This window comes from Sinohyriopsis cumingii, chromosome 2, assembly GCF_028554795.1.
Source record: "Sinohyriopsis cumingii isolate HCF-2022 chromosome 2, ASM2855479v2, whole genome shotgun sequence".
Taxonomy (NCBI): Eukaryota; Metazoa; Mollusca; class Bivalvia; order Unionida; family Unionidae; genus Sinohyriopsis; species Sinohyriopsis cumingii.
This window is the reverse complement of record NC_142962.1, coordinates 84349682-84369531: the sequence shown is the minus strand read 5'-3', so window position 1 is coordinate 84369531 and position 19850 is coordinate 84349682. Positions and strand designations below refer to the sequence as shown.

General features: G+C 35.6%; 1 protein-coding gene across 1 annotated transcript in view; it reads right to left on the bottom strand.

Moving 5' to 3' along the window:
• The window catches only part of LOC149805301 (uncharacterized), a 384402-nt gene that overhangs the window by 39859 nt on the left and 324693 nt on the right, over nucleotides 1-19850 (bottom strand). Inside the window, exons 47-48 of the mRNA XM_089949218.1 lie at nucleotides 10364-10505; nucleotides 263-466 (exon numbers count right to left, since the gene is read on the bottom strand). Of these exons, the coding sequence (XP_089805344.1) occupies nucleotides 263-466; nucleotides 10364-10505 (346 nt within the window). The remainder of the gene's footprint in view (nucleotides 1-262; nucleotides 467-10363; nucleotides 10506-19850) is intronic.

Genomic DNA, 19850 nt, shown 5'->3' with positions numbered 1-19850 from the left:
CACTGAAACAATGTTTAAATTAAATGTTTTTGTTAGACACAGTATTTATGATGGTACAGTATGAGGATTTTCAAAGGAGATAATCGTATCTACCAGGATCCTCAGTACATGAAGTTCCCTGTCCAATCATTGTACACTGTTACTAGAGCTGGGTACCATACAAAATCTTGTACCATACTATAACATAGTATTTCAGAACATACTTTGTTGCTAGAGAGACTCTATTTTTATTTATTTAAAAGAGACTGACATTTTTTCTCACCAATGCCATCAAACACGATGCCAACAACAGGAGGTTTATTATCAAGGCGAAATCCATCAGAAGTTGCTGCTGCATGTAATCCACCTTGATTGTATGCCAATACATTGGTGTAGTAAGTTATATCTGACTCGAACTTGTATTCACTTAGATCATACCTGGTTGTGTTTGGATCAAAAGTAACATCAACAACATGAACATCATGACCTGAAATAAATTTTACAAACATTTATCACTGACAGGAAAATAACGGTTATAACTAGAACTAATAGTAATGACTTAAATAAATGGCTCATTTTTTAAAAACAATTTGGTCAGAAGTTTCTCAAACAGAGTATCAATGAAGAAACAAAAGTGGGTTTACAACAATCAGGGGATGTAACTCAAAACAAAGCTGCATTATAACTCGGTGGAAATCAAAGCTTCAAATAGATAAGGGTCATAACTCCACTAATGAAGGATGCAGAATGCTCAGAAGCAAACTAATTTTTCATATCACCAATACAAACCAGTATTATAGCTTTGGCTAAAATCAACAATTTAGGGTAACATAATATAGAAATCAAAGTTAGAAAAGGATGAGTAACTGGGAGCTGTAGTTCCATCAAATGATGACACAGAATGCATATTATCAAACTCCTGTAAGACTTTATCAATATAAAGCTCCAAATCTGGTTAAAATTGAACAAGCCTTGGAAGAGTTATGCTGCAGAAACCAGAACTTAGGAGGACAAGCAGTCATGGGGCAAATGATGATAAAGAATATGAAAAATTTAATTGATTGCATGCCAGTTTGATCTAAGTTTGGTCAAGTTATGATGTGGAATTCAAACTGTTATTGGATGGACATTATTATTATTATTGTTACTGTTGTTGTTGTTGTCATAGAGCTCTGGTAGCTAACTTTATCCAGCAAAGCCTTAAAAAGAAACAAAATACGTTTAACATATGTTACCATATATTATATTCAACATAATCCTATGGGTCATTTGCATTAATGATACAAATACTGAGATATTAAATACTTACCTGTCCCTATTAAAATTTTATCCTTTTCTGGGAAGCTAAATCTCCAGTCTAAGCTAAAAATATTCCCTCAATCAATTAGTAAAAGGATGGCCAGAAAGAAAAGAACACAATCCAAGTCTGATATCTGATATCTTATCCTCAATATAGAATATCCTCCTCTGATGACTTGGTCTGTGATTACAGGACATCAAGGCAAGGTGGGAGAAGGAAATCCTTGCAATAGTAGCAGTAAATATTACATAATTAAAATTAGTTTACCCTCCATCAAAACAAAATATATTTCAATAGCAGAAATACATAACTTGCTTACAGCATTGCTGAATTTACAAGTAAGGAGGGAGGCTGATGAACTCATAAACAAAAGCTGGTATAAGCAAAAAGACACTTACCTTTACTGTAGGAGTGTTTCCTACTGTAACCTGGTAGATGGCTTTACCACATGTTGTGCTATCACAATTGGATGCAATGAGTCCTTTGCTGTGATGTGCCAATGTGCCAAGGTAAAAAGTCAAAAGGTAGAGTGAGATCATCAGAAGGCAGCATAACTGACATCATCCAAAGAAGAGCGATTCAAGTAATCCCAAAATGTAACAATAGCCCTGACCTCTTGTTGAGAGAGTGATAAGTTCTTTTCACAGTGGAATCCACATGGAAATGAGGCTGCCAAAATACTAGAGGAATTTTTGAGCTGAGGAAAGAGACAATTCCAAGCTTCTTTCTCCTTTTAATGGAAACCAAATAGTCTTAAAGCCCTAACTGGAATAAGAAGCCTATCTTGATCATGTCCAACACTGATATTTCAGTAGGAATCGAGGCTGATTCTTAGCCCAAAACCAGGTGAGAAGAGGAACTGAATCATTATTACCAATGAACATAAAACAATTTTCGTCCACTGAAAAGGCATGAAATATCACACCTTCTCCTTATTGATGCTAAGAAAAAATAGTAAAGGATAAAGTTCTCCAAGGAAGCTTCACTCAAAATTAATGTAAATAAGGGCTTTGCATAATGCCGAAAGTACACAAGGAGTCATCTAGGCATTAATGATCAACATACCAGTCCGTGAAGTTCAAAATATCTGATGTTATCAGAAACTTGAGGACTGAGAGTATTAGAAAGGGCTGTTCTGTAGCACTTAATGGTAGATACAGAACATTCTCTTCTCTTGAAAAGTAAGAGAAAACAATTTGCAACTGCAGTTAAAGAGAGATAAATAGGATCAATGTCCTTCCTATTAAAGAAGATTCTTCATATAGCATCATACACTTTAGAAGCAGACTGCTGCTTAGCCTGGGCAATGCAGTTGGCAACCTTGCTTAAAAACAAGTTTTGGAGGATCAATTGTTTGAGATAAGCCAAGCATGAAGATTCAGAATCTGCAGATTAATGTGTAGGTGGGACCCTTGTGCTGTGACAGCAGGTCCCTCCACTGTTGTAATCTCCTGGGCTCATCTTATCAACCAATCAAGGAGATCATTGAACCACAACCCTTGGGGTCACAGGACAAGTGATGACATGAATATCCTGACTTGGTGGAGAACTAGTAGAATTATCTTGAAAGGCAGGAAGGCATAAATCATCAGATGATCCCACTCAAGACTGACCATGTACCAAGAGAGAAACAGGTCTTTAGAACAGTATCTTTGAGGGTATTGAGTATCAACCAATTGTTGAAATACTGATCAGAAGGATAGGCACCCCTAAAAACCTTAAGTTAATAACTATTACCCCCATCATCCTGGAAAAGGCTTTAGAGACAGAGGTAAGGCCAGATGGATGTGCCAAAAATTGAAATACCTCCTAGTACACACTAAACTGGGGGGCTTCTTGTGGGGCAAGAAGATGCACATTCTGAAGACCTATGGAAAACACGGTTGCGGAATTTATGGTGTTCCTCCCTAAGGAAATACTTTCCATTTAGAAATGTTCTGTCTGAAGAAATTTATTAAAGGTGGAAAGTTGAATTGTGAGTCCAAACTTTTTGTCTTGTTGTTAACCCCAACTAAGACAGAGAATAGAAGCCCAGACTTTAGTCATTTGGAACCCTGTCTGCTTTGCCCTGCCACATAAGGGTGTGCACCTTAACCTCAGATAAACCAGTCTGGACTTGAGAAAAGAAAAGGGATCCACAAAAGTGGAAAGGACACACACATTAAGTGTGATACCTGACCAAGCCTCTGAAAGATGGCTAGATGGGTACCTACTTGAATGCTGGAAGAGAAAAACCTTGCAGGAGAGGGTGTCACACCCTAGGGCCAACTACCTCCCTCCATAGAGGAGTGTAAAGACCCTTATCACCTTATCCCCCATACCACCTTACCTAAGGGAAGATGGGCAGGAGAGTACTTTGAACTGGGGCTTCTTGTGTTGCTGTTGATGTTGATAGTGTCTGAAAAACTTGGGAAGAAATCCCATTGACTGATAAGGGTAGGTGAGCTTCTTGGTTAGTTTAGATGGGCCTGGAGTCATGACCAACTGGTGTTGTTGGTCCCTAAATTATGTGATGTCATGGTGGGAATAAGACTTCTAAAGAGTGTCTCTGCAGCCTAGAACAGGTTTTTGCCGAGGTCCAGCAAATCCATTAAAGTCTCAAAAGTGGCATCTCTAAAGTCATGAAGAAACTTTGTATTGAGCATTATGGACATCAAAAGTGACATTTTGATTCTTTCTTCAACAAAATGAAGGATGTAGTTAAAGTGAGATCAGCATGCACAGCTATGTAACTAAGATTTGAGCCTTTAGTTACATATAACCTCAGATCCAAGCTAATATCCCCACCTGTAATGCATCTTAGTCCAAGGAGGAAAGGGGGAGAGGAGAGGGTTAAGGAGCCAAGCAGAGAATGGATCCCCTCATTAGAGATGGAAACCAGTAGTATAAGTGTAGAAGAGGGGACAGACCACCCATTTAGCTGTCTGGAATCCTCTTGAAAATTTCTAAATAAGCTCTGGAACCATTGTTGAGTGCAGGACCAACAGAAGACCAAAACAAGAATATGCCCCAGAATCCTAGTATCCTCAGTCACTGAAGCACTTTGAAAAAAGCTCTGGGGGAATTTGGCTGTAAACCTTATTTGCTACATTATTTAAAGGCCAAACTTCCTTATCCTCCATTGATTGACTCAAAGGTGGGATGAAGGGGGATGCTAAATGATGGGAAATGCCTGCCACAAATGATTATTTCTGAACACTTTTTCAAGTATGAATGGGTATAATTGTTCTGACCTCACTCTCAAAGCAAGACAGGACTATCCTTCCTGGGTTCAATCTGTGGAGGAACAGGTGTTAAACAAACAAACTGATATCATCCTCCTCGATTTCTCTAAGGCATTTGATAAGGTCCCCACCACTGCCTGCTTTACAAACTTTACTGCTGTGGCATCAGGGGCTGCACACACCAATGGATAAAAGACTTCTTTGGATCCAGAACTCAGCAAGTTGTTCTTGATGGAGCAACATCAGGAACCTTCCCCATAGAGTCAGGAGTCCCTCAGGGAAGTGTTCTTGGATCCCAGCTATTCCTATTGTACATTAATGACCTACCAGAACCTATATGCAAACAATCCATTGCACATCTCTTTGCTGATGACTGCATTCTGTACAGAAAGAGTAAGTCAGCAGAGTATGCTGAAGCCCTACAAGCTGACCTGGACAAATTAAAGAACTGGGAAATGGATTCAGTTCCACACCCAAAAGTGTCAAGTCCTCCATATTACTAATAAGAGAAAGAGCATTAACAAACCATATAACATCCATGGCCAGACACTAGATACTGTAGACACCACAAAATGGCTCAGAATCAACATCCATAAATCCCTAAAAATGCATATCAATGCTGTTATGAAGAAGGCCAATTCCATCCTTGCTATTATACAGAGAAACATCTACCAATGTCCAGCCAAGACTTAAGAGGTATGCTATAAGACACTAGTCCTTCCCATCATGGAATATGGAGGAGTAATCTGGGACCTACATACCAAGGAATACATCAACAAACTGGTGATGGTCCAGCACAGTGGCAAGGTCAATCGCTGGAGATCAACACAAAGACAGCAATGTTACAGCTTTGCTACAACAGCTGCAGTTGCCCACACTCCATAAGAAAAGGGCACAAGCTAGAGTTGTAATGATGTTCTGAAGTGTCCATTAGGATATATAATACCAACACAATCTTTGCACAGCCACGACCAGAAATACTTGGTCCCATTTGCAAGCACAAACAGTTACAAGTACTCTTCCTTCCCAGAAGGTATTTGACTCTGGAATGCTCTGCCACATATAGCAATTAATTGTGCCTGGATATCTTCAAATCACATGTGCAGGCCATCCAACTAACCTAAGCACTCAAGTACGGTCTTTAACAGCACTGTACCGAGATTCTTTTAACTGGTACAAAATGTTCTTGTTCTGCCATGCAAGTTTACGCAGTATGGAAATACACTGGAGTGTGGTATTGTACCTAATTGGAAGAAGAAATTGGGGTACTAACCTTATGATCTTCCCTCATGGAGAAAAGGATCAATGATCCCTTCTTAACAATCTGTGAAGAAAGCGGTGACTCCCTTCCTTTTTTGTTGGACAAGGCTAGAGGGAGCAGAAAAGATCTATGGCATGCTCCATCCAGTATTCCTTGGAACCAAAGAGGAGGTAACCCTCATGTCATGGGGCGGGTGGGGAGATGCACTGGATAGTGGGGATCCCTAAATCAGACCGAGATTAAAGAGAAACCTAGGGAAGGGGGGGGCTAGGAACGGCTTATCTGATCCTCTACCCTAGTGAGTAAAACCTGACTCCCTATTCCCAGAAAGGTTAAATGAAAAATGGAAACATCATTAGGAAGGATGGGTGTGGTATTGACCCAATCCTTTTCCTCAGACCATTAATTGAAACCTAGCATCTGCATTCTCCAAGAGAATCTCCCACTGACAGAAGGAGCTCTGTTCAGAGACCACAGACTTCACAAGTTTTGGTGTTTTTAAAAACTGATCACTTCTATTCAGACATTATGGGATTGCAAACTACAAACAAGAATTAGTTACCACTGAAACTGAAGAGCTTAATACAATGTGCAAAACTATGCACCTCCAAAAATGAAGAATTGACCAGGAAAGTGCTCCAATAAACACCAGCAATTTTATGCTTTGCAAAAACACATATTAACACACTTTTTTTCAAAGAAGTTTGCTCAGTTTAAAATAACTTCTAAAAGATATATGAGACTGACTTCAGTAAGTCATGAAAATTAACAAAGTAATTGGGCCAAGAGTTTGGAATTAATTTGTTGCTCTTAACATAGAGACGTGACATCAGAGTTGGTTGGTGTACAAATAACATCCAAAATTAGATAACAAATCACCAGATAGCTGAGTCACTTATTTAGCAGCTATGACAGAGAGTGCAGAGACCCAAAGTCAGCATCAGATCTGTTTGAGTTACAGCACTACTCTTCCCTACCCTTGGGAAGACCTGACTCACTCTTGTCAGGAAAAGGCACTGTCTTTTTCTTGAGAGGGGCCAAGGATCAATCTCTAGTGGGAACTGACAGCCTTCATTGGAGTGTCAGTGATCCATGGATTTTAGATAATGTTTGACCCACTGAAAGTGTTCATCAATCTTTCCTTCACTGGAGGTATTGATTTCCCTAAGTCAGTAAATGATCTAGACCCCATCTGTATAGTTATCCTGAGATGAAAAATGGAAGTGGGACCATTCTTCCTTCCTCTGTAAGTCAAGCAATTTTCCAACAATTCCCACATAAAAGAAACAGGACAAATTTATGAAATATAGGTTGGGTGATTGTCCCAGGGGACCTTATTTTGCCTGCATTTATCCATGCTTAGCTATGCAATTATAACCTGAAAAAGAAGAAGAAAATAACAAAACAAATTGAATCAAAACAAAAAAGGTAAGAGATACTTATCCTCATACTTATAGCATGAACAGAAATCAAGGTGCAAAAACCATTCAACTTTAGTAAAGAAAGAACAATGTAAGGACTGGGGAGATCAAAATAATTAAAACAGCACCAAAAATGGTGTTTTTGGCCCAAAAAACACCTCAAGTCAACAACCGTGTTTTTGCACACATGTACTAATATTCTAAATGTTGGGTATGACTAAGGTATCAGGAGGAGATAATTTTTTTCTTTCTGACCTTCCAATCACTAATCCAATCACTTGGATTGGATACTTTAGGGTAATGGAAAATGGTAGCAATGCAATATTAATAAGTATTACTATTAGTAAACTGAAATGCTATTATGGAAGAATACTTTTTGTTAAATTTGGTCAAATTCTGTGAGATAATATTTGTAAGATGATTTTTTTCAAAGCCATTTCAAGTTTTGTTCTGTTTTTCAGTAATGGAGACCATACCCGATGGATGTTCAGTATCATTTGCAAAACCAAAAACTATTCCAAAGGCTTTCATAAGATGTTGCCTGTCAAATTTTATCAAATTCTGTTTGGTAGTTTTTGAAAAGAGGTTATATGAAGATTTTTCCTTTTTTTAGAATGTTGACCATACTGGATAACTGATTGGCATCACTAGCACACATTCTGGAGAGCCTCTATGCAAAACTGCCTCTTCCCAAAACTGTTTGGAATTGATACAGTGATTTTAGAGCATAAAACTGGTTTGGTTTTGTGTTTTATGGCACAGCAACACAAAGAAGTTATTTAGTGCATGCTGATTCAGCAACAGGACTTAAAACTGTGTCCTTTTAATCACGTCTGGCATGCTAACCACTAAGCCACATTAAGAGCAAACGTTACTCATCAGAAGCCTTTTTTTCTTACGGCACAATGACCTTAACCTTGGGGCTTTTGCTTTTGAATGAAACATTAACAGTCTTCTCTCACATCTTGAGTGCAAACATGCCACAAAGTAAGTGGCCTAGAACTACATTGATTATGCCACAACCAGGTTTCTTCTTTAGTCAGTGACCTTGACCTTTGAGCTTTTGTTCCCAAATCAGTAGTCTTCTTTCCTACCCAATATATCAGTCATCCACTAATTCTAGTGATGATACATGGTCAATAACTGAAAATTTTATGCGGAAACCATTTTCTTTTAGTCACCTTTAGGACCTTTTGAATCCAAAAGCAATAGAATTCCTTCCTATCACAAGTGCAAGCCTACCACAAAGTCTAAATCTGTGACTTAAAACTAACGTTATTGTGCAGAAAATATCTTTCTTCATTCAGTGACAGACTTTGACCTTTGACTCCCAAATCAGTTGGTTTCTTCCTTACCCAAAGTACAAGCCATTTATAAAATCTTGAAAACTACATACAGATATTGTGAAGAATTTGTTTTTGCTTTCATTAACAGTGACTTGGAGCCTTAAGTGTTTGATATGATGTTGTTGTTGTTGTAGGGTTTAATGCCATTTTTCAGCACACGATAGGCTATACATGGCGGCCAGTATTATTGGTGGAGGAAGAACTTGGGAAAACCCCAGAAAGAACCACCGACCCATGAGAAGCTACTGGCAAGCTCTCTCACATACCCACATTAGCCGAATCCGAGACTCGAACTTACGCAGACAGAGGTGAGATGGCAGTGATCTGTAACGAAGAGCGCTTTAGACCACTCAGCCACTCGGGGCCCCGTTTGATACGAAAGTGATATTATTCTTCCTTACATCAAGTGCAAGACATGCACATAATTTGGTAATGTTATGTGTGAAGAAATTAAATTAAGCAAAAACAATTTTTGTTGCTTTCAGTCATAGTGACTTTTGGCCATGACCTTTTGACAACAAAATTTATATGATTCTATCTTACCTCAAGTGCAAGACATCCACAAAGTTTGGTAATAGCAAATGTGAAGAATTTGAGTTATTGCAAAGAAACCATTTTCTTTTTTCAGTCACCACAACCATGACCTTGGACCTTTCAAATCCAATAGGATTTTTTCATACCCCAAAAGCATGCAATGTGGAAAGTTTGAAAACTGTAGATTGCAGAAAACTCAATTTATTGTGTCAAAACATTTTTCATCAACCATGTGACCCTGACCATAACCTTTTGATCCCACAATGGATAGATACTTCCTTTCTCAAAGTGCAGGCCAGCCACTAATTTTGATAACTGCAGATGGTGGCATACTTGAGTTAATATGCAGAAACAAAATTGGTAATATACAGATAAATGGTACAACATTATAATATAATATGCTCTGCAGTATCGGCAGCTTACCTTGCAAAGTCACAAGAGCAAGAAATGTGGGTCACTGTGAACTAATTTTGCCTGTGTATAGCAGTGGTGTCTGACAAACTGACCATAATGCAACCACATAATGAAATCACTGAAGTATGAAAACTGTGACCATCATTTTGCTTGTGCTGATTAGTACCCTTCAAGATGAATAGTTTGGCTTGGCTTATTGTTTACAGCATGGCAAAACAGATAAAGGTTGTTTAGAGCCAAAGCAACTGGAGTAAAGTTCCTATCCAGTGGACACACCACAGTAACTGACCTAAGCTGGTCAGTTTGTAGAATTAAAAACTGTACCCTAGTAGTTGAGAGTCCAGCATGCAAACTAATGGGTAACTGTTGAGCCTCACATGAATACAGCTATCAAATTTCATGAGTGTATATGCAACAGTGTCAGAAAAACTACACTAAATGCAATCCTTGGAGCATGAAAAGTAGGACACCCTTACCCACCTTTTGCCTGTGGTGCTTAGTACCCCCTAAAACCAATACAACCATCAAGTTTTATGACTGTGCATACAGTGTTTGAGAAAATGTACTGCCTATGATTTGCAGGCAAGACGAAAACTGAAATCATTGTGTGCCATTCAATATATTATGCTGTACATTTTGTAGGTTTAAAGAAGATTTGCAAATAATATTCTGTTTTAACAAAAATAAACAAATAGAAAAATTTAAACAGTTAAATACTTCATAAATTCTACAAAGAAGATGCTCTCATTTACATAGCAAAATGAATAGATGTAATTTTCTAGCCAATGATAAAACAAAATTATGGCTCTTTGCAATCTGTTCATTCTCAATCGAATAAATTTTGCCTTCATAACAGATTGCAATATCAAGTTTAATATACAGACCTCCTGGACTGGTACTGATATATAACTGAAACTTCTCAAGTGATGGTTGGTCTAAAAATTTATCTGACCAGTCAACAAACAGCATACTAGTATCATTGACATGGTCAACTTCTCTCACTGCTCCAATGATGTGTTCCTTCACCTAGGTTTTTAGGAAAAACACAGATCAATATTTAATAAATATGTCACAGAATAACTTTCAGATGAGTCCACTTTTATCAAGCTAAGTAAAAATCTCTAACATGGCAGTTAATCTAGTCTGTGTATGAAAGAAAATAAAAGAAGACCACCCATGGAAAGATTGACTGCATCATAAGTGATTAACAATCAAATACCATTTCATCAGTCAGTGATCTTTATTTTGACCATATATATGGACAACGGAAATTAATTTGAAAAGTCTTGTATATTTTGTACATTTAGAAAACTTATGCACTGACTTGACGAGAGGCCCACCTTGCTGAGCCTCTCTTGAAAAGTGACAATTTATCCTACTGTTTAAATATGAAAAGTAATCTTCTGAGGTATGGACAATTAAACTCCAGATAGCAGCAGCTTCTGTTTAAAAACACAAACAACAAAAAAAGAAAACACTGAATTTACACTTAAATGCAAACTATGTGTTTAGTCCTTAAGCAGTAAAGGCCCTGTTGCGAGACTGAATATACATGTACACAACTACCAACTGCATGTAGTTCAATTATGAATGCACGTGTACTGTATGGGATTGGCCATTTAATTTTATAAGGCTAAATTGTTATTTCTGGCTATAGTATTTTGTTTTTCATTCATCACAAGTTTGTTTCATGTAAGGCAAGAAATGGCATAGTTTCTGTTTTTTATACCATGAATCAGAATAAGATAATAATTTTCTAGCATTTACCCCCCCCCCTTAGAAAACTTAATTGGTCTCTCCCTAATAAAGTCTTAGCTTCAGCAGATGTTCAGCAGAAATAAAAGTAGTGACCATCATAAATCCTATTATAAAATGTTAGCACCAGAAGATGTCAATTTCAGCTTGGGAAAGGTTCTGTTTTTATCACACAAAATACTTGGCATGTTGCATATAATACAAGTACCTCAAATTATGGTCCAGTCTATATCAATGTAAGTTTTACTGATTGAAATTTGAATAATTGAAGGATGATGATCATCCACAGAAAGGATGAAATGCCATGTATGATTTACAATCAGATACCATTTCAAGAATCAAGTGATCTTAATTTCTATTTTTAAAAAAAAAAGAAAAGAAAAATGTCTTGTCTATTCTGCACATTTAGGGAAAGTTGATAAACTTATTTTGCAATATGTTTACACTTTTACTTATTTTATTCAAAGAAATCTGAACCAAGTGATGCACCAACTTGAAGAGAGGCACACTGTATTCATCTTCCCCCGAACATTGTAAATTTATCCTACTGTTTATGAAAAATAATCCTTGAAGGTTTAGACAATTAAATTCCACTTGACAGCCATTTTTGTTAATAAAAATAAAAAACACCAAAAATAAGCAAATTCTGAATTTACAAATCATGTAATGACAAGTCATGAGGCTGAATATACATACTTGTTCAATTTTAACTACATGTGTACTGGCCATTTAATTTATGGGGCTTGATTGTTCATTCCATCCGAGACATTGTTTTTTTATTACATTCATCACAAGATAAATTTATTTAAAATAAGAAAAGGAATGGCATGGTTTCTTTTTACACTACAAATCTCAAGTTTAAATCCCACTTCTATAATCCTGTGATTGGATGTCAAAAGAAATAGTACAAGATATTACTGAGAACTCATCAGTACCGCCCCCACTAAAAAAAGAAATGTACACACACAAAATCTTATAGTCACTTCTAACTTGAAATTTGACTATCGTTTTAATCTTGCACATTTTTATTGGGTATTATGCACACTTTGAGTATAAAGACACATCGACTTTTGCTTTGGTGCTATTGTGAGGAAAAGTGGGGCTCTTTTGACATTTGGAACACCCTCAAATACTTGACCTGATCTTGCTATGCTCATGCATGGGGTAACTATCAGAACTTGTGCAATATTGTTTCATATCAGTCAAACATGAATGCCATTTTGTTGTAAATTGTTTGATATCTATTGCTTGTTATCATTCTTTTCACTGCAGAATACAATAATACTAAATTTCATATTATACTTAACAAAGCATATTGCATGAACTGTGGCAGAAACAAGGAAATGAATGAATCTGTACATGCTGATTACACAGTATTGAGAGATTTTTAAAAAAAGTAAGATTCATTGCACCAAATCATGTACTCAAAATAGGTCCATTAGCACTTTCTGAAGTTTTTGTTTCATGTTAAGCAGAGGAATCTGTAATAAGCAGTAGAAAGCACTAAACCAACTTGAGATAAATGTGGAGACCAGACAAGGTATTATTGCTACTGATAGGTCTTTTATTTGCATAAAATGTTATGTATATTTAATTGTTTGTTTGTTAGCTATAATTTTTTTTATTTCATTACATGCTACTGTAATGTAACATTGAATGCTGGACTTGACTTGTCGAAAATTTCTGCTTGACCTGATTGATTTTTTAAAATTTCATTTTATGTAAATGACTAATATATAACTTCATTATTCTCTATGTTTACGAGCTTAATATCAGAATTATTATTAACAGAAGAAGAAAATATGTTGATCTGGGTCAAAGTTTTGGACTTTCATAAGTGAATTTTGCAGGTTATGGTTTTGATTTTGTAAACAGCAGGATCATTCTAGAAGGTTAATTTCCATTAGGTAATGTATTTTTTAGAAAATGCTAATTGTGACCTGAGGTCAAGTAGAGAACTACATAATCTTGTAATTATGAAGACTTGGTCATTTATGCTTTAACATCTGGCACTTTCAAGTTGTATTATATGTTGTGTCCAGTATTTTTTATTTATTTTGGGGTTGGAATCGTCTTTGTTCAAATTACTGAATTCAAGTGATTATTTTCTCTGGAAATACAAAAGTGCTCTGATAAATTTCTTGGATAGAGACATTCACTGGAATTTAAAGTATATTCAAACCTGGAATTATATTTCTTTTATTCAACAATAGACTGTTGACTGTAGACTGTAACAGAAAATTGGGTGCTTGTCCTTGGGATACAAATTTCACTAAAATATTTCAGAAAACTTTATTTTTTAAATTTTGATTCACATTGTTTTGGAATTTTCTAAATCCCAGGTATTAATTCACATTTTAGAAATCTTTAGTGAAATCAACAAGCTTTTAACAATGTCATCTAAAGTGGAGATGTTTATTTCAAATCCTACCCAGGAACAGTTAGACTCCTTGAAAAAAGATGAATTGCTTCAGCTTGCCAGAAAATATCAGCTTTCTGAGGCAAAAGCTTCTTTAAAGAAGCAATGAAAAAAATATTTTGGTCCAATATTTGGTAGAAAAGAATGTTTTAGATAAAAGTGCTTTGGATTTGATTAGTAAGTGTGTATCAGACTGAGACACAAAAGTAAAGGAATTAAAATTAAAATACAAGATGGAATTAGAGTTAAGAAAGCTTGAGCTTCAGAAAGAGAAAGAAGAGGAACAAATGTAATTAAATAAAGAGGAAAGAGAGAGGAAAATACAATTGGAGAAGAGGAGAGAGAGAGTCAAATAAGGCTACAGAAAGAAGAAAAACAAATGAAAATGCAACTGGAGAAAAAGGAAAGAGAGAAACAAATGCAAAATTCAGAAAGAGAAAAGGAAGAAAGGGAGTATCAATTTAGATTACCGTACAAGAATTGGAGCTGGCGAGTGAAAAGCAATCCCCCACTTTCCATACAAATTCAAGTTTTGATGTTACTAAGAATATTAGGTAAGTGCCACATTTTAGAGAAAAAGTAAATAAAATTTTCCTCATTTTGAAAAACTTGCTGAAAATTCAAAATGACCAAGAGAGTACTGGACTCTATTATTACAGAGTGCACTTTTTGGCAAAGCCCAAGACATCTATGCTTCCTTGTCAGTACAGCAAAGTGCTGACTATGATCTGGTTAAGGAATGCATCTTAAAAGGTTATGAATTAATCCCTGAGGCTTATCGTCAAAAATTCAGTAACTATAAAAAAGAAGCTGAACAAACTCATGTTGAATTTGCAAGAGAAAAGAGCAGTTATTTGATAGGTGGTACTTAGCCAAGAAAGATGATCAAGATTTTGAAAATCTAAGACAACTTGTATTACTTGAAGAGTTCAAGAATTGCATCCATAGTGATTTAAGACTTATCTTGATGAGCATTAGGTCTAAACTTTAGAAAATGCTGCTTGCACTGCTGAAGAGTATTCCTTAGCTCATAAAGTTTCTTTTGTAAGCAAGTCTACTACTCAGCAGTTGTCTGGTAAAAATATTTCAGCCTAATACAAGCCCTTCAAAATCTCAATTTGGCATAAATGTTAGAAATCAATTTTTTGATAAGACTGATCAGAAGTCCTTATCTCTTCCTGCATGTACCTACTGCAAGAAGAAAGGACACATTATTTTTGACTGCTATAAACTGAAAAATAAGCATCAGAATCAAGACAGACCTATTCCAAATGTTCTTATTTCTAAGAGGTCAAGGTAACAGTCATGTATTGAAAGCAATACATTTGTTTGGTCTAATAAACCCCATGTCAAAGAGTTCTATTGCACTCATGTGTGATTCGGCCCATTCTATCCCTATTAAAATTTTAAGGGATGCTGGAGCTTCTCAGAGTCTTTTATTATCAGGTACTTTGCCTTTTTCTGAGAAGTCTTCTTCTAATGAGGATGTTCAGGGAGTAGACTGCGGCTTTGTTAATGTTCCTCTCCATTGTGTAAATTTGTCATCAGACTTATTCTCAGGACCTGTGACAGTCAGAACAGTGTAATCTTTACCCATTGAGGGCATTCATTTATTACTAGGTAATGACCTACCTGAGATAAGCTTGTGGTTAATCCACTTGTAACTGACAAGCCTTGTCTGGATCAGAAAGTTGATCCTATTGAAAATGGAATCTCTGATTTATACCCAGCTTGTGCAGTTACTAGAGCTATGACAAAGAAAGTTCTTGAGAATGATATTGATCAGGAAAGTATTCCATTAGCTGAAACATGCATTGGTCTGGCTTTTGATGAGGTCACTTTTACTCCTCATTTGGATTAATCAAAGGGTATTGATTACTCATTCTCTTTATTCTAATCAGGGTGACAAATGACAATCACATTGAACAGGAAAAAGATCCTGAGATCTCCTGTTTGTTTCAAGGGGCCATTAGCAAAACTGAGGCCACATAAGTACCTGTTTGTTATTTCATTAAAAATGGGATTCTTATGAGAAAATAGAGACCACCTGATGTACCTGCTGGTGACGAGTGGTCAGTGAACTATCAAATTGTAGTTCCAAATCATATAGACATGAAATTCTTAGTCTGGCCCATGGAACTCCTTTGGCTGGTCATTTAGGGGTTAATAAGACTGATCACAAGATCTTGAATCACTTCTATTGGCCAACAATTAAAAGTGATGTTGGTTGTAAATACTGCAGATCTTGTCACACTTGTCAAATGGTAGGAAAACCCAAATAAGAAGATACCTTAGTCTCATCTGCAACCTATACCTGCATTTGACAAACCATTTAGCAGAATAATGGTAGATTGTTTCAGTTCCTTACCTAAGACCAAGTCAGATAAGCAATACTTGTTGACCATAATGTGTGCATCAACAAGATTCCCAGAGGTGCTTCCTTCGAGGAAGATGTAAACTAAAACAATAATAAAAGCTTTGATAAAGTTTTTTTACTCAATTTAGAAAATGCAAATTGTAACCTGATGTCAAGTAGAGAACTACATAATCTTGTAACTGTGAAGACTTGGTCATTTGTGCTTTAGCATCTAGCACTTTCAAGTTGTGTTTATATGTTGTTACCAGTATTTTTATTTATTTTGAGGCTGGAATCTTTTTGGTTCAAATTATTCAATTCAAAATACAAAAGTGCTATGATAAAATTCTTGGATTGAGACATGCACTGGAATTTATAATATATTCAAACCCGGAATTATATTTCTGTGATTCAACAATAGACTGTTGACACATCAACACTTCAACAGCTACCACAGACACGTCATCGACTTCAGTTGTGGGATATTTTTTCTGGACTTTTACTGAATTTTATTCAGGACTTTAAATTACTAGGACCTGTGTCTGTAATTCTTGGATTATTTGGGGATTAAATTCACAATACCATAAGTTGTTTATTTTAATTTTAACTTTGTATTTTAGGGAAATAAAATTATTTGTTAAATTTTACAAAGCTTGTTGTCTTTCACTCTTTTTTGTCACTTATTTTAAGAGCATAGGCTCATAACAAAAGCCATGTTAGAGAAATGTAAATCTGACACCTATTATGTTACTGATCGATTGTGAGAAAGAAAGAGATGACAAATCAATGCCATTTCTTCCACTGAATCCATTTTAGCTGCAAAGCAGTTTACCAGATATAGAAATTGGCTAAATACAATTCAAAGAAATTGGTTTGCACATTTTTTTTTATGGTTTCAATAGCCAAATGTTCAATAGTCACAAACAGGAAACTGTATTGAAATAATTAAACATCTTAGATCTACATTCCGATTAGGTTACTGACACATTATTTCTATATGACTGATTAGATTTTCCTATCATGATCAAAAGTTTGTTTTTCTATTTTTCCTGACAAAAATGATTAAATAATAGGATACATGTGGATACAACCATGCAGAATGCATTAAATTTGTTGAACATTCAAGATTTGACAATTTTCCTTCCAAACTGGATTCAGGCAGTTTACAGTGTACACACACCTGTTGAATTCTCATCACAAGAGCATTATGAGGTCAATACCTTTGATCTTTTGTGTGAATTTTCAGCCATGTACATGTGCTTTTCAAGTCTAAATACAAGTTTTATTTTAGAAACTCTCAATGTCTGAATTATGCATTTTATTGTCAGCCAAAAATGAGACCCTTTGGATATATTGAGCAAATATAAGTGGTGCATAAAAAACCCACCTGTTTCATAAAGTTGTGTGAAAGTGCAGTATTAGCAAGAAATTACATATCAGGATTTTAACAGACCTAGCAGATATTTTTCATTATATAAATAATGCTTATTTATGCACATTTATTATGTAATTACTATAATGAATAAAAACAGATTCAATTGGTGTGTACATGTATGAAACTATGTATGCTTATGTTGCAGATACAAATATAATAATAATAATAATAATAATGAGGACTTTGTATAGCACCTAATCTTTAGAAGCTCTAAGTGCTTTACAACATTAGACAACACCTATAAGATAAAAAACATATAATGATATGATTACAAAAACAAACACCATGAAATTAGAAAACATTAAAAAACATGCTGAGAATATTTAAGGTAGGAAACATTATTAGGTCTTTAAGTTTGTTCTTGCAGTCAAAATAAGTGAGTTTTGAGAGCCCTCTTGAATGTGATCACTGTGTCTTTGTGTCTAAGTTCAGTGGACATACAAATAAATATTATATATGTAATAACTATTTTAAGTACTTGTTTAATCTGGAACAAGCTGATAGCCATGTCAATAAGTCCACTTGTATCCCATTCACTTTTTTGTAGAGGGTAATTCATCATTCTCTTCAGCTAACTGACCCGGTTGGTTATAACATAGCTTGGTACATAGCACAGTCCATATTTTTGGACCCCAACAATTGTATTATAGTGAGGTTACACTGTGTATAGTTAGTTAGCTTTCAAGAATATGTTTTGTTGTTGTAGTTTCATGCAGCGAGCACCAGAACTATACTTTCTCAGATTTTAATTACCCCTCTATAATCATGTGATTGGATGTCAGAAGAAATTGTACATTACATTAATGACAACTCCTGCATGGGCTAACTATCAGAACTTGTTTGATATTGTTTCACTATAACCAGATATGAATGCAATTTTGTTCTAAATTCTTTTTGTGTTTACCTTTATCATTCTTTCACTGCAGAGAGTGCAATATCACTGACTTTGACATGATAATTAACAAAGTATATTGCATGAACTGCAATAGAAATAAGGTTATGAATGCATCTTTATTATATGCTAATTTTTTTCACTGTTATCTTTACATGGTCAGAATTGTTTGGTATTTTATGACACTGCATACCTTCATATTCCATTCATGTGCATAAAGGAACTACGTTCAATTGTAAACAAACAATGTATGCAGACACCAGTGCTTTTGATTTGTAAACAAATCATGTGCACTCGCATAGTAGGCATTTTATGCTGTGGCTGTTTAAATTTGTTTCTGAATGAAGTAAAGCAATTGTTTCATGGACTGCCACATACCAGTTGCTTCAGCACATTCCGTGTTAACTTTTTGATACAATGTTTTGGATTTAGGCTGCCTATACAACAGATGCAAGAAACTGTCCTTACAAATCTCATACAAGTGTCAAGACATAAACTGTCTTCTTTAGCTGGTGATAATAATGGCAAAAAATACACTTACAGTTTTTCATCCTGAATTTCCTCAAAATTTGCTTTCTTAGTTCTGTAAATCCAAATTACATTAGCCATGTCACAGGTTCTCAATTTTGATTACACATTTCAAAATTGTACTGTAATTTCGAATATAAATGCAATTACATCCTCCTTACTGCAGTTGAAATGAAATAAGCATTAAATTCCATCACGTCTTTTTGATAATTGCAATTGAAAGACTTCAAATTTTTCCCATATTATGATTTCAAACACTCAATGACAGAAACAGAAACACATTTGCAGATATCAACACGCTTCTCCTTAGCTTCTTCAATCTCATGTATTTCATGTGGAATTGTCACATATAAATCCAGTCCATAATCACGAAATTTCATAGTATAAAAAAAAATACCAAGATCTATTAATTCCAGATCAAATGGAAAAGTTGCTGCAATGCACATTCATTCACAATATAGCTCCAAATTTCAATTTTAACTAGACGCACCATTTTCTTTTGAAAGTTATGTCGAGCATGTGACTAAGTTCAAATTTATATGGGCGGAGTTACGTGTGCATTAATAATGTTGTTATTGTGTAATGATGAGGGGCCCCGAGTGGCCGAGTGGTCTAAAGCGCTCACCGTTCTGGATCACTGCCATCTCACCTCTGTCTGCGTATGTTCGAGTCCAAGGCTCGGCTAACGTGGGTACGTGGGAAAGCCTGCCAGTAGCTTCTCGTGGGTCGGTGGTTCTTTCCTGGGTTTTCCAGGGTTCTTCCTCCACCAGTTATACTGGCCGCCATATATGGCCTATCTTGTGCTGAAAAATGGCGTTAAACCCTAGAACAACAACAACAACAACAATTGTGTAATGATGAATCTGCGCTTGTGTATTTAGTTTGGAATATGGCATACATTCAGTTATTTTGTTTCTTGTTGTGTATTTGTTAAAATAATTAAGCATTAGAAAGAATTTTAAAAATTTAGCATATAATAAAAAGGT